Below are 15,824 nucleotides of genomic sequence, written 5' to 3' on the forward strand. Positions count from 1 at the left end.
GGTAAATTAAAGCACCAACTCACTATGAGATCTGATAAAAGCTCATTACTACGCTTTATGTTGCATGACAATATGCAACAGCTGAATCCACAGCTAATTGAAGTCTTCAGATTTTGGTTCTTCTGCCTTAAATCAATCAAATCTTTACATCAGCATATTAATCACAGCCTGGAGTTAAAATACATTATGCAGTCAAAATATGCTTACTGGAGGCGTTTGAGAAGCACAAGTCAAAAGAAAGGGAAAAGACATTGCTTTTACTGGTAAATATCAATCCCCAATCCGCAATTCACAGGAAAAAAAATGTTAGTTAATGGGTCCTCCAGTATTTCATGTTTAGGATTGTTCTGGTTTTCAAGTACTTGCAGTTCTCTAGCGTGCTTTATTTCTAACTTACAAATGCCACAGCAAAGCTCAAACTGCTGGTTAGCGCAGGACGCTGCTCACAAGATGCACTGCACAGGAAGGGTGGAGCCTGAAGAAATACCTCAAAGCAACAGGAGAAATCACACCAGGTGCACCACTTAACAGCTGGAGACAGAAGCCAGGCACGGGCCAGGCAAACCTCCAACCAAGCAGAGTATGGCCCAGACTTTAACCAGACACTAGGAGCTTTCATAAGGTGAGAAAACTTGCTACTGGGTCACAGAGACTACAAATGTTCCTACTCTAGAAATGGGAATTAAGTGCAGAAAGGAATATTCAGTTGATATAGGGGAAAATAGGCTACTTATAAAAAACCTCTTGTAATTACCTACTGCTAGCTGTAATTCTATTTTTTGGGATAGAAATGCTGAGTAATACTGCAGAAGATGTGGGCAGAAAAGAAACCTTATTGAAATTTAAAACATAAATATACAGATATGTTCTGATTACCACAAACACTGCTGCCTTTCTATAGAAGGTATAAGGAAGGTATTTCTGTATAAAGTTTTTATGTTTATGTATCTAATTCAACACAAGCTGACCCATGTGTAATAAATTCAAGGGGAAGTTTGGTGGTCTGTCTTCTTCAATACAGGGTAAGAAACAAATGGGGGGTTGAAACTAGATGATCATTGTGGTCCTTTTCAACCCAGGGCAATTGATGATTCTATGATTTTACAATCTCAATTTTTGCAAACTCTGATGCCTGCTTCCAGCTTCCCACCAGCTTGAAGATGTAAACAGAGGTCTGTGCAACCAACTTCCCGCTTGCGGCCTCCCTGGGCTCAGCCATACCTTTCCTTTCTTCAGAGCAGTGTACACATCTTTATACTGCTGGTACTTTTCCAGCTCTGCCTTCACCAGCACCTGACGGATGTGCATGACTTCCTCCACCGTCAGAGCCAGACACTCCACTGGGTAACAAAACTCCTCCTGGAAGCCAAAAATCCATGTTACTTCAAAGCCAAATTGCTTCTTCTACATTTCAACCTAGACAACCAACCACCTGGTTAGTAACTCCAGAAAAGGAGTTTCTCCCCTCAATAGCATTGGCTCATTCATGGGCATCACATGAGTTTCAAATCATCTGAAACCATGACAGTGCAATCTCAGTGGTCCGATGTTCAGCCTCCACAATGCGCTTTGTTCATTCTCCCTCCTCAAGCCATTTGGATCTTCTCTCCATTTGTCTTTCACTACAAATACTGATTTTAATTGACATTCAGGTTTATAATTAGAAAGCAGAAAGGTAATTTGGCGCATGGTTTTACTTTTAAGTATTCTTAAGAACACATGATTTCTTTGACACTTTGTGGTGCCCAGAATGGCCGAGGAAAGTCAGTAGTAGCCCATTCTAGCAGAATTTTTTATTCAGTGGTACCACATCTTGGCGTTCATGTGATCTAACAACAAAAAGCTAAAGCAATCCAGACAGACAGGCTCTCCTTTCTGCCACCAGAAAGCAACAGCGGCAATTTAAGCTTTACAGGGTAACCTTCAAATAGAGAACTGGCTACCCAGTGTTGGGTTATGAATGGCAAAGAATGAAAAAGAGAATGACCCAACAACTTCCCACCGACACAGTTTCTGTACGTTCTGTATTACATCGTGATGGAGAATATTGAGTAGAGAACTCCTGAATTTGGTACCAAAGAATAAAAGCACCAACCCAATTTGTAATCCAGCCCTGTAGTTGATTATACAGCTCTAACAGAAAGACAGAAACCTCTGTGGGAATTCCCATCGCCTTATGCTTAGTGAACCCTTTCAGCGAGCTCACAGGGGCTGCTGTGTGGTAATGACAATGACATCCAATGCTCTTTGAATAATGGAAGGAAATTTTTCCTGCAAACACAAAGACACGGCCGACAGTTTGGAGGTCTAATTTATACACTGAAGAGATGGTTCAGATTAATTGTGAAATATTCAACTTACATGGACCCAGAGTTTGGTTCTGTCTTTCCATTAGATAAAAAAGAAAATCTTTCTACGTTGCAGACCTGGCAAACATTAGCATTTAGGAACCACCACATTTTTAAAAATTGTTGTCTTACCTATCTAGAAAGGGAACACAAAGAAACTTCGCTCTGTTTAAGGCACCCCACAAAAGACTAGAATTGAGTTAACTTTGTTAGATTTGCCAGCTAAACCTTTGGGGTGTATGGGTGCTAGTTTTCTGGAAAGAACAAACTATGTCAAAAACAACTGCAATTTGCTCTGAGGTGTAACACAGCACAGCCAAACAAAATGCCTTCTGTTCATTATGAGACTTCACAGCTAACTGGCTGCCACTGGCACTTCATTCTGGTCCTTCCCATAGCAACTGCCTCGCTACAGGGAAGCACGGCGGTGGGCCGGGTGAGATGGGAGAGGAAGTGGGTGGGAAAGCGTGATGCACACAATGCCAGCAGAAAACCTCAGTTCTGCATCGTGGGAGACTGAGAAACTGACTGGGGTGAATGAGGCAAGCTGAATGCTTTTCATCAATCAGAGCTTTAGGTCCTTTAGAAACACAGTTCTTACTTGGAGGCACTTCCTTCCCCCTCATGTGCGCCCGCTCCATTAATTTATAGGACGATGATGTCAGTGAGTATTGCTCCTTTGAAGACAGTCTGTAGATCTACTATAGGTGCAGAGCAGCTACCGGGGGAATAGTGTGGGTCTGCTGTACCAATCAAAAATGATTACTGCTACAGCACGTAGAAATAGTTGCAGGCAACAGGGGAAACATAGAAAAAAATGTTCACATGTTTAAATGCTAATGTTTTAATTCCAGAGGTTACACAAGGACAACAAAATGTTAATGCAACATTAAATGAAAGATAAATATTATGCTGATTTCAGAAAACTGCTTGAATTTTTTTTCCCTTTTTGGCATAGAAATAAGTACACAAGAAAATCTTTTGTTTCGACACTAGCTGTAAGGCACTTAAATTAATTAAAATTACACTAAGCACTGACTAAACTTCATTAAACAGTGATGCTTTGGGGTTATTACTCAAACTTGAGCAATGATCTGCTCAAGTCAGGCAGCTGAAAATGAGATAACTACAGTTCTCTGCGCAACCTGCATATGACAGAACATACTAAAGACAAAATGTGATTTGAATGGCCTTGATTTTCTGGAATTGTAGTCAATACTCATTTTAACATTCAAGTTGAGTCGGTATTCTTATTTTTAAAGGAAATAATCTCATTTAAAAATACTAATTTAAATTTCAAGTTTCCATGATCCTCATGAAAATTGGCTTAAAGCTTTGACTGTGCAGTCATTTTATATACTGTAACAACTTAAGGTGTGTATGTGTAACTTAACTTCTTCTACTCAGGAAAAGCAGGTAGTAAGGATTATATATTCATAATGTGAAATAAAGTGCTTTGTAGGTCATTCTCAGCATAATGCACCTGATCAGTCTTATGACTATCTTTTTTACAATATTCCTTGTAAAAATTCTCATTAAAAGATGTCACCAGGCAGTCAAATGAGTTACACCAGTAAATTGCAATAGGAACATGTGCCAGATTGGACTCTAAATTCTGCACTTCATGGTTAGTCAAGCACTCTAAGGTCTCATTGATTTTGCAGACTGAAAGTTCATCTGGGAGTCTCAGCTCTCCTGCAGAAGACTGCACTCTCACTTATTAGTTGGGACAAGCAAAAGAAAAAATCAATTATTGTTTGATTCTACATAGGGGGAAATAAATCATTTTTTCTTGTTAGTGGGCTTGCCTCCCTAGGAATAGTTAGGAATTATTCTCTAAGTTCTGATACAAAACTGTGTGGAGGACCAAAACCATTTGCATGTTTTCAAGTGAAACAGATTGCAAATGTCATTCCATTCTACAGGGTGTTGAATGTTTCTCGCTAGAAACACAAAGGCTCACTCTTTTCAACATAGTCCAAGCATTACAATAGTTTTGCTGTTGTTTTTTGTTTTTTTTTTTAATTTTTTTTTCTGCTGGATCTTCATGTGCTGTAAAGTTTAAAGTCTGTCCCACTGACAATCTTGTGATGTTGCATTTTTAGTTTGCTGTCCTTTCAGAACTGATTTCTTTTCCCCGTGAAGTGATTGAAGACACACAAATATTCTACACACACTGAAATCAATGTCAATCAGGTGCCGTGTCCCAGCCTAAGCTTTAATTCTTGCCACAGCTTAGGAAGTGCTCCCCAAAGAGGGAACATGCTGGTGAAGGTGATTTCCAAAGCCAGCAAAAAGAGGCAAACCTTTGCGGGTTTCCACCTGCTGGCAAAAGCTCTCTCACACAGATAGTACATAGCCCCTGCCACCCCACACATGGCTGCTTCAATGGGATGAGAGCTGAGCAGAGAAGCTGTTTGCATAGTTGAAAAAAGTGGTCTGAAAGTCATCCTTGGAAATAAACTCCTTATCCTAGGAACCTGAACAATAGATAGGAAGCAGAAAAGCGAATGCTGTGTATAAATGAAATCATTAGCTTTGGTCCTCTAGGTCATGAAAAATAATGATGATGTTGATAAAAAAAAAGAAAAGAAAAAAAAGCAAACAATCTACAAAGGCATTCATATGTACATATCAGGACACAGCTTCATCTCTGATTAGGCACCAAGTTAGCTCACTGCAGTACACACACCACCAGGCTGGTCCCACAGAAACCTGCCTTCCAGGGAGCACTGGCAAGACGACACATCAAAAGGACGACTGTCGGTCTTTTACCAAGTTTGTTTCCCTTCCCCACCTGCTCAGCAATAACTCCCTCTGTCTGATGAGATGCCAGTTCACAAAACCATAGTTAGTATGCAAGACAGACCAGTTTCTTGCTAATCCTGCTAAGAGACTGCAGCAAACTCCTGTCTGTTTGCTCTGGCATGGAGAGCTATTTATTGATGAGGCCTCTTCCACCTTGAAGAGAAACTGCGGCCACCGGAGCGGGTGATAAGAAATGAAACTCCATCAATCCTGGAGGAAGGGATGAAGAAGCGTGAAGTCAAATTAAAAAAAAAAAATCATATTCTTCAGGTATTGCGAAGTGTTCAGTGAGGGAACAGCACGGTTACACGTACAGCACCTGGCATGGCCACTGACACAAGCTGGCATCCTGCAGGGAAGGAAGAGCTTTGCAGGAAGCCAGCAAGTGTAACAGGGACAGTGCCATCATGTCACAAACCTATCAAACTAAAACCAGAAGGACTATGGGTGTTGTCTGTCACACCCTAGAGGGCACTATTGCCAAGTCAGTGAATTTACTCTCCAGGCATCAAACAGGACAGGTTCTTATTAAAGGAACGTCATTTCACTGCTGATTTTCCTTCTCTCTCACTCCATAGCCAAAACCAACTAGGTGACAGCTATCCAGAAATCAAAAAGTCCAAAAGAAAAGAAATTAATAAAATCTTTCTCATGTGTTCCCGCACTTCCCTAATATACCTACTGTCTTTTCTCCCTTTTTCTTTAATACTTTTAGCAGGAATTGAATAATTAATTTTTCGGCAGCAGTTTTATTTCATATATTATTTTTCTAGGCATATGTCAGTGAGCATATGCCTAGAAACAGGCATCTATATGAAAATGCATATGTGGCCAAAAAGGTTGAGAACTTGTTTCCCCTGTTCAAAATAAAAGCCTCATAACTAAGATTTTTCAGTTGTATGATCCCTTCAAATACATGAGATGAGATCAATATTATAACGATGCAATATAATTCTATGGATTAAAAAAGCGATGGAGCAAATGCCTCAGTATAACATGCAATGCCTTCTCCCCTCCTCCCTTTCAACAGTGTGTATGGGAACGACTATGGACCTATCAGAAAATAAGTCCTGTACTTGCCCATACCTTGAGTGCATCCAGCAGGCACTCACGATCCATTTTATATGAGAGCATCTTCAAACACGTACCGAAGGAACCCTCCATCTGATTCTGGTGCAATGTGTTATGCTCCAGGCTCATTTCAGCAGAAGTCTACCTGTGCTGTGTTTATCAACATGCTACTACATCACCTTCACCAAGAATGAGAAACCACGTTCTTGTGGAAAGATATAATAAACAAAATCCAGCAGACCCTCTGAAATGGAGGAAGCATGTTGTGAGAATATCTAGAGATTATTTTCTTGCTAGTTTATCATCAACTAATGGATTCAGATCCTGGCCACCACTGCCTGGGTGAACAACAAGAACACTCTTCAAAGCCCACTAATACCACTGCTCTACAATACAGGGCGAGTGAATTTTCCCTTCCTTTCAGAACTAAGATGTGTTTATTGATTTCTCTATTCACCAGCACCTTATGGGGTGTACTTCAAAACCCTGCTGGAAGGAAAAAGAGACGAGGAACATATCCTGCATGAAATTACAAAGCACTAATCAGTAGGTCAGCATAAAAGAGCCAAGATTTCATACCCGTTACTCTTATACTCTGTTGGAAAACAGCTCTCAATTAAAGCTAATTGATCAAATGTACTGTACTTTCTTTTCAAGTAGTAATACAGTTTTTTGCCTCAGTGACTTCAACAAAGCAACATAAACAAACCTTGATTTGGATTACTGAAAGAGCTTTTGCATGTATAAACATTAACCACACAAATTCTTACAGTAGAAGGAGAAGCCCTTTCATTCATTCAGCCATTAACTAAAATGCTGCCAAAAACTAAATAATAAAAAAAGCATTTAAAAAAATCCAGAGCTTTGGAATTGTCTCTATTCAAATGGAAAATCAGTAAGGCAAAGTTTGCCTGTTTTGGTAACATTCTGAAATAAAAGCAAGGCACATGGCTTTATCCAGAGTCCTAATCAAAGTGCACATATTTTCCGAGGCATCTGTACCTGGGATTCTGGGTTAATCAGAAAGTTCAAATCTTGATTTCAAAACGTCTTTAGTAGCCCAGGGCTGTTTCTGAATTCAGGAGTTTTCTTTGAGTCAAGTTCTAATCACACTGAAGCCAAGTTTTAATTTTCATTATACTCTTAGCATGCCTCTTTTTCTCTCTCCTACCACCCACTCCACTTACAAGTGATCTGGAGCTCTGTTTTGAAGGTGGTAGAAACTGTCTGACATTGGTTGGAGTTTCCTTTTCAATGGAGTGTCGTCTCTGAGGTGGCTGCCGTCTCTCTGGCTGTGGTGTAGATGATATGGGCAAGAACTTTGGAGGTGCTAAAGATTCAACCAGCATAAAAGAATTAGTTCTCGTAAAACAGAGTGTTGGATAACATTGCTCAGTACCTGAAACAGTCATTGATTTCCTAGAATTCCTACTGCTGGGGGCTCAAATTACACTTCCACACTCTTCAATACAAGTATCATACTGATTACATTTTCAAGACTGAAAGAACAGGAATACTTGTAAGACCAGCAAATACAGGCATGCTACTATCCATTTATCACTGAATAAAAATTCAGAGTGCCAAAATACTGGCTATACAAATTATTTCACCACTGTGCACAGATTACATATTTAATTACAAAAGCTTTCCAGTGAAACTGGAAATCCTGTTGTACAGTAAAGCCTACCATAACTGCCTGAAACAAAAAGATCGGATTTTCCCCTCTTGACAGTAAGTACTTTGCTTATGAGACATATTGGTGATTACTAGGTGTCTTTCAAACAAGTACATTCATCGATGTCAGAGGTGCTGAAAATATTTAAATTGGCTTTTACATTGGTTTAGAATGTGTTTCTGCAGCAACAAGCCCTTCTGAGATGAACATAGCTGAAATATGCACTTCTGACTTCCTTTACAATTCCCTGACAGTTTCAAATATGACTTTTCTGTTTCACAAAAATGTCCACATATAGTATAGGCCTTCCACTCACTAATTACTACGTTTGTCCTATTCAGCATGTTCCAAGGTTCAGATTTATTCAATTTACACTCAGCTTCGGCTTTCTGTAAGAGTGTCAAAGTTCAATAACAGAAGGCAACAGAACTAAGTGAAAGCAGGCACTCTAAAACTCACTCTTTCTGCTGGTACCTTCCTGCGAGGGGTCTTCCACTTGTGAGGGGGAGATGCTGCTGCTACTTGTTGATTTGTGCACTGATTCCTCCTGTGTGGGAAGATGAGAAGAAATAGAATTCATCAGAAATTATTTTTTCTTCTCTTACTGCTTGTTAGCACGTAGAAATCACAAGCTATCAAAGGCATGTTATCACTTTAAATCACACAAAGCCCTAGAAGAAGTCCTGAGAAAAAATGTTCACGCTACACAGAGCTATGTAATTTTCTAAGCTCAACTTTTGCAAAAACTGGAATATAAATGGTACATGGTTGGAATTCAGTGCATTTAACCACCACATTAAAGAACAGGAGCAAAACAAATCTACTGTTTTGCTTTTCTATTTACTTTTCCACCAGTAATTGTACTCAAGATCTTTGAAGGATTTTTAACTACAGGAAATGCAGTAAGTCAATTTTATGTCTCACACTAGCAAGAAATCAGTCCTTGGATTTCTCCAGTTTCCAAAGGAATACCAGGTACTCATATCACCCACTAAAGAAAAGAGAAATTAAGCTGACTTCCATGGCACTGTTCTGTAATTACTAATCCCAGTGTATTTTTCTCCTTTCTTATGTATTTAAAAGGAATCTTCATTTTGTGTTTCATCACAGAAGCCAAAGTCAAGCCCAAGGTGAACCAGGCTTTGACTAACACCTGTCAGGTATCCAAGGCATTATGACACCCAAATCACCAAATCATTCCATCCCAAACCTCTGTCTTCAGCCACCAGATACCAGTAGGATACATGAATCACAAGAGCCTCCCCAAGGAACAGAGTTGTAGGACTGATTGTGAATGCTGTTTAGCTCCAATGTGAATGCTTTTAACCTAGGAGTTTCACAATCACTTAAATTGTCAAGATTTACAAGAGGTGGCCAGCTCAAAAATCCAGCAAGTAGCTGAGCCTCTCTTTCTCACGCAGATTTCTCTCATTATTGAACTGCAAGCAGGAAAATCCCCACTAACTGAAAGAATGCTGCCTTTGGTAACAGCAAGTCAGAAAAGAAAAGCTGGCAGGGTCACCTCAATGAACACCATGCATCACAGGACAGAGGCCTTAACAAATTGCCATCAGGTGATTGTACTTTCTGCTTAGCCCTAGGACATGTATGCAATGTATGTAAAGAAACTGTGATGTGATGTTTGCTGTAACACTGTATATGCCTCAAGACAGTCTTCTGCAAAAATCTCCAACCAGGTCAGACCCCAAAACAATGTACTCACTTTAATATATCCAATATGTCTCTTCCAGACATTTGAGATGGGAAAATTGTAGGGAAGTCTAAACAGCATATTTAACTGCACCAGCTGTTTTGCATCCACAAACCAATATAGTTCAGCTACAGAGCTCACTCAGATATCTTTGCAGTTCACTGCTTCACACCACATGGTTGCCCTAAAAGACCACTGCAGAACTCACAAGATAACTGAATGCATTGCTCTCTAGAAGTGGTACAACAGCGCTCACAAGTCTGGAGTTCAATGTTTAAATTCTGTTAACTCCTGTAAAAAGTAAACCATTAAACTATTCAATCTGTAGAAGTCAAACTCATCTATGTAAAAGATTACTTTTTCGTTGCCAGAGGAGCTAGAAGGCTAGGATGAAGAACTAAGCAAGCCACCAATTAAAAAACACAACCATGCTGTTCTGCTGCTCATTTCTGTGAATGAAGAGCAGCCAGAACTTCAGTGAGGGGCAGAGGGGAGCTTGTAGAGGAGCAGAGCAGTTCTCTGTGGAGCACAATCCAAGCCCGCGTTGCTCCTGAAGTTTCTTGTTCTGTGGGATCCTACCTGGTCCTGACCAAAAATTTCAAGTGTTCTATTTTTTTATTGTCCTACATGGTAAGTTTTATAGAAGACTGAATCATGATTCAAGCAAGTTTGTGCACAGAGCTTATTTACATGCTTTTCTGATTCTCATTTTTCTTGCATTTCTCCTGTGCCTGAAACACCGGTGTGGAGATAAGAGACAAAATAAGGTGAACAACTGAAAAAGTCAAAAGCCTAAATATACTGCATATAAAACTGTAAAATAGTGATTATGGTACCTCTTGCTAATGGTCATATTCCAACTGAAAGAAATAGCTAAAAAATAACTATTCGTCACATCACTGCCGAAATCAAGCTGGATATGATATCTTAGATGTTGCGAAGCTATGCAGCACATGGATGTCTCCATCTTTTCCCCACTTTTGTGAAAAAACTCTAGCGACATCATTAGTAATGTCTGTCCTCACTAATTTGTGCTGTATCTATCTGAGTTTTTCTGGGGGCTATTTTGATGGCCTAGGAGCCTCAAAATGAGAGGGACAGAAATAGACAAAAACAGGGCAATAAATGGCTTCTCTATGGTAAAGACTTACAAGAAAGATCCCAGAAGCTAAACTTCTTATATTAAAGAATGATAGGGAATGAACTGTCTGGAGCCAATGGCTAAGTATAAACCATCAATCCAGGGAGAATGGAAGCCAGGAGTACATGTTGACATGTTATCCTACTTAGACAATAGGTATTCCAAGTTTATAATTTCAAATTACTTCTGTTCACAAACTCAGGCACTGAAAATGCTGTTACTGACCTATGAGTACTCAAACTTTTTTGTATCAGTACAGCAACTATTAACTATTATGGCTGACAATATGACTTTTCATGTCTGAGATTGGACAAACCAAACATCTGGAATTGTGCACTTTTTCACTAAGAGCTGAATAACTGTAACATTAAATTTATAATATTATAATATTACTTAAACATTATATATACAATTTATGTGTAATATTAAACGTCCTGAGAAAGCTGCAGCTTTAAAGGCATCACTGTAAACCATCTGATTACACTACTGACATGATTTTTGTCCAGGTTGCCGGACAAAATTATGAAGACAAAATGGCTCTTCCTCCTCCCCATCTGAATCCATGATTCTATTAGCAACACAGAGAAAAACAAGGACAGATAGTAGGATTTGTACGATATTCATCCTTGCCAGCAAATGGGTATAGGGCAATATCAGACCATTTCTTTCACCTCTGGCTGGCAATACTGAGTGCTGGGCTGTAGACAGCATCACAACATAGCTGAGAAAAGAACAAAGGGGATTCAGGGGACAAAAATGCATTTGCATCACAGCCTATTTGGAGCTCCGTAGCTCAGCAGTGCAGATATTTGCAGCCTGTAATTTAGGACATAACACAGTCATAATTTAACTCCCAGTGAGTAACTCTAAATAGGTTAAGCTCAATTCAAACTGAAGGCAAAGAGGTGCCTGAGATGCTTATAGCCAAACAGGACAACATATACACTTCAGTTTGTTACACAGAAATAAAATTCAGCAATTAAGATATACTGGCAGAGCACACTTCACTTTCTTCAAATCTTCTATGTCCCACATGCCTTTGCCAGCTTGTTAAATTTCATCCAAACTCCTTCCATTACGTTTGTTTACACCACTTTAGCACTGTTCCTGAAACCCTACCAGTACTCTGCTTGGCATTTTAATATTCTTAATTGCTTCACCAGCTACTTTTTTTTGACTCAAACCAATACAACATCTGTTCTCTGTGACAATTTGATGTGACTGATTTATTCTTCATTTTATCTTCTCCTCTACGCCCCAACGCTTTTTTTCTGTATGACTTTGCTTGCCTGCATGGTATTCCTAATCAATACTCATACATTGAATTTTTCCTTCCCATAATAATTGCTTAATGTTTCCCTGTACAGAATTTTCTTTCGCTAATTTCTGCTCATTTTTCTGTGTGAGATATCATCCTGCATTAGCTTCAGGATGCACTGACCTAAAAGCTGAAAAGATTAGAGTTCAAAATCCAATTCTTTCATTAACAAGTCTCAATATTCCTGTGTCCTGCCCAGCTTTGTTAAAATTAACAAAACCTCACATAGCCTCTATTGTAATTTTAAACACTGCTGAGAGATTTCAGAATGCTAATTTCTTCTGCTTTCAGTATGGATGCACCAAATTATGCACACATACAAGTCTCCCATAGGATAACCCACAACACAAAGAGGGTCAACTTCACAGGGATAAGGAAAGTACACAAAAAGATACATTTATCTCCAATTTTATTTCTCCCCAGCCTCCTATCTCTCAGCTTAGATACCTTTGTAAGTGCTTGTCAGGAAACCCCACCCTCCCTATTTAATACAGAGAAAGAGCCAGGGAAGACTGCCTTCCCCTGGTTAAAATTAGCCTCTCTAAATAAACCCTGACTTTCCTGACAGCTTGACTTTCAGAAAAGTTCAATCTCAGTAATATTACTGGGCCAAAAGACAAAATTCATTCCTGACAATGTAATACTGGTGCTCTTCAAAGGCTATAGTCAATGTGGCTTTTAAACTGGAGAGATTTTTTATTCCTTTCTTCTTTCAATGCTTTCTAAAAATCATTAATTCTCCATTTGAGAGAGAATGGATTCAAAGTTGCTTCTCCACCTAAGCAGTGTCTGCTCATCTCTATCTGCAAACATTTGCCGGGTGTTACTTCCTAAGCCTATGTAACAGCCTAACCCACTGAATTTGCACTGAACTGCAACCTTTCTGGCAGAGCTGATTCTCCTTATTTAACAGCTGGTATGGTAGGGCTGGGCTCACATCTGAGGCCTTTAATGACAGCTCTTGCAAGGGTGCCAGAAGGGTGAAAAACAATTGTCTACATTCCCAAAAGCATAACTGCTACACATACACTATGGACAGATACTGGGCATTAAATAAAAAAAGAGTGAATACTAGGACTAAGGACAAAACTATCATTTAACTTTTTAAAGAATGTTCTGATTTCTGAGACCTGATCTTGTTATTTCTGAAGCAGCCACATAAAATTCGCATTGCAGTCTACATAGACACTTAGCTGATTGGTTCAGCCAATGAAGGAATAGCACTAAGTTCTGACAAGCAAGAATCAAGGTCAACCCCGATATTTTACCTCCGAATCTGAGCTGTCAAGTTCAGCCAATGTGGGAGCCTTCAGGAGTCTCTTCCGCTGCACTGTCACTTGCGTGGCCCCGTTCTGCTTCCCCCGTGATGCCAGGCTGCCATTTGCTACAGAGCCATCCTCTGACTTCCTTCCAGCCTCTGGCGCAGAGACATCTAGCGAAAGAAACAGAACAGTCGGTGCTTGGACCTCGTGCCCTAGGTAGATCAATCTGCTTTGCCTCCTCAAACCTTACTGTAAAGTCTATACACGCATAAGGAAAAAAAACATATTGTGATATTCTAAATGTGCAATTGTTCTACTTCAGCAATACTTTGCTGAGAACTACAGGCAACGGCTTATGGTACAGAAGCAATATGAAGGAATGAAAGCAGTGGGAAAAGCAGCGGTGCAAAACACTTAAAAAACACCCCAGACTAACCCTGGCCAACTTTAAAAACAAATTCCTGTGTTGAAAACAAAAATATTCTTCCTTCAACTTAGAGTCTCTAATTAACTAAGTATCAGAAGAAGGTACAGTTGTATCTGGACGAGTGGGTTTCCAGTGAATCTGAAGGCAACGCCACACAGAAATTATGAGGTTTAGTGTGGAGTAAATCTTGTTATTCCTGTGAGGACAGAATTATACTTTATTCTGCAGAACACAGAAGAGGAATGAGAATGAGCTAAATAACTAGCACTCATCAAAAATATGCACAGTTCATGGGCTTGAGTGGTCATTTGTATTAAAAACACGTCTGTGAAGCTAGATGTTCATGTAACAGCAGAAACACGAAGCTGCTGTTCTGTTTTCATCTGCATGTGTTTTACAAGGATGCAACTCCACCAAATAAATTACTCTGGGTTTCTGGCCATGTGCAATGAGGATGAATCTCTGGCAATTTAAGCCCAGGGTCTGCCATGCTTAGCCGAGCTTAGCTTAGACATTAAGATAATGACCTAGGCTTTGATATTTTAGGGGAGCTTAGAGTTTGTTCTGATAATTCAGCTTTATCCCTGTAAAAGTACAAAGTGCAGTATTCCGATCTGAAGAAAATTACATTGGAGGGAGAATGAAGAGAAGCTTTTAATCTCCTATTTGCATGTATGCCTAAGTATCTGGTCTTTCTACAAATGCATTCTTCTACCCATGTAATTACATGACTCCTTTCCCAGTCTTGTAATAACAAAATACCTCCAGGTATTTTAGGGTTAGGGTAATGAAGTGTTATTATTCCCATTTTTACTTATGGTGACAAGAGGCACGGAAGGTCAAACGACTCGAACCTTAGGTTACCAGAAGGACTACGGCAGAGAAATGATACAGTCCAGATATTCCCAGTGCCAACAATGCAAGTACTCACACCTCACTTGGAGTCACTTGCAGCCTTGCTCTGATTTAAACAGAGATGGTCACTGCTGCTACAACACAACTGGCTCTGATAAAAGCTGTTCTTGAAAAGTTAATTTAAAACTACATAGTATAGACAAACCCTTAGTTGCCATATTAGGTCAGCTTTCCAACATTCTCACCAGAGCAGCTATTTAAATGAATAATAAGAAGAGTGAGTTAAATTAGTATGCATTTAATAGAATTGATTAGCTCACTGTTATATGCTGAAAACAGAGGGAAAGGGCAGCAGACATGTTACAGTTCCTCAATAAATCATATCTTCAATTGGGAATGCAAGAAAAGGGGATTATTTGGGTTGTTAAAGTCGTGACATTCCAAGCCTGTGAATCTGTACTACAATATTATTACTGCCTTCAGGTCCTCCCTACAAAGAGTTGCAATCAAAGACTTAGACTCCCTATCCCTTAGTTCCTATCTTCAAAGGCTTTGCTAATGGCTATCCTGACTAGCATTATGGCTTCTAGGTCATGTTTTTCTCCCCTCCTAGATTTTTGCGAGTACAGCATGGGTGTCCTCCACATCAAATGCATTCCTACTGTAACGACTGCTTTGTGCAATTCCAGAAAGTGACAGCATGAAAACAAAAACTAAACTGCCTCTCCTCCCTGTTGCCAGCACCACTTCATGAGATCCCATAACTAGCTGGCAAGCAGTTGAGTGAAGAAGCTTAGGGCTTTTCCCATATGAACAAGAGAAAAACCTTTGATTTGTCTCTCGATTGCACAGAGCAGTTCCTGAACAGACCAGCCAAAGTGTTAGCCCCAGCACCAGGGACACGGCAGCCAAAAGTGACAGTATTATTGCCCTCTCCAAAAAAGAAAACATGCAATAGAGTTGGGGAAAGGGGCTAGGAAACAACATTCACCAGACATCCCCTAGCACTACAGGATGTGATATTAAAGATCTGAATATCTGAGATCTATGCATCAATTGTTATTTGTTGTTATTTTATGTTTGTTTGCTTAGTTTGTTTTCTAAGAATTTAGGCTCCAGAAATGGAAATTTCTGATCCATTGCAGAGGTAATTTTTGTAGTCAACTACTATTTGCACAGCCTAAAAATGTTTTTATTTCTAGCCTAAA

General features: G+C 39.6%; 1 protein-coding gene across 4 annotated transcripts in view; it reads right to left on the bottom strand.

Moving 5' to 3' along the window:
• The window catches only part of SPIRE1 (spire type actin nucleation factor 1), a 123,960-nt gene that overhangs the window by 4,717 nt on the left and 103,419 nt on the right, over positions 1 to 15,824 (bottom strand). Inside the window, exons 9-13 of one of the 4 annotated variants that reach the window (XM_042835927.1) lie at positions 13,341 to 13,504; positions 8,377 to 8,449; positions 7,415 to 7,557; positions 4,655 to 4,828; positions 1,222 to 1,359 (exon numbers count right to left, since the gene is read on the bottom strand). In XM_042835927.1, the coding sequence (XP_042691861.1) occupies positions 1,222 to 1,359; positions 4,655 to 4,828; positions 7,415 to 7,557; positions 8,377 to 8,449; positions 13,341 to 13,504 (692 nt within the window). Of the gene's footprint in view, positions 1 to 1,221; positions 1,360 to 2,949; positions 4,829 to 7,414; positions 7,558 to 8,361; positions 8,450 to 13,340; positions 13,505 to 15,824 lie in introns of those variants that run through there. The other 3 variants (XM_042835918.1, XR_006171602.1, XM_042835936.1) reach the window with 3 other exon arrangements.

The sequence above is a fragment of the Centrocercus urophasianus genome, unplaced genomic scaffold, assembly GCF_019232065.1.
Source record: "Centrocercus urophasianus isolate 14NV4802_14NV808 unplaced genomic scaffold, USGS_Curo_1.0 seq_11, whole genome shotgun sequence".
Lineage (NCBI taxonomy): Eukaryota > Metazoa > Chordata > Aves > Galliformes > Phasianidae > Centrocercus > Centrocercus urophasianus.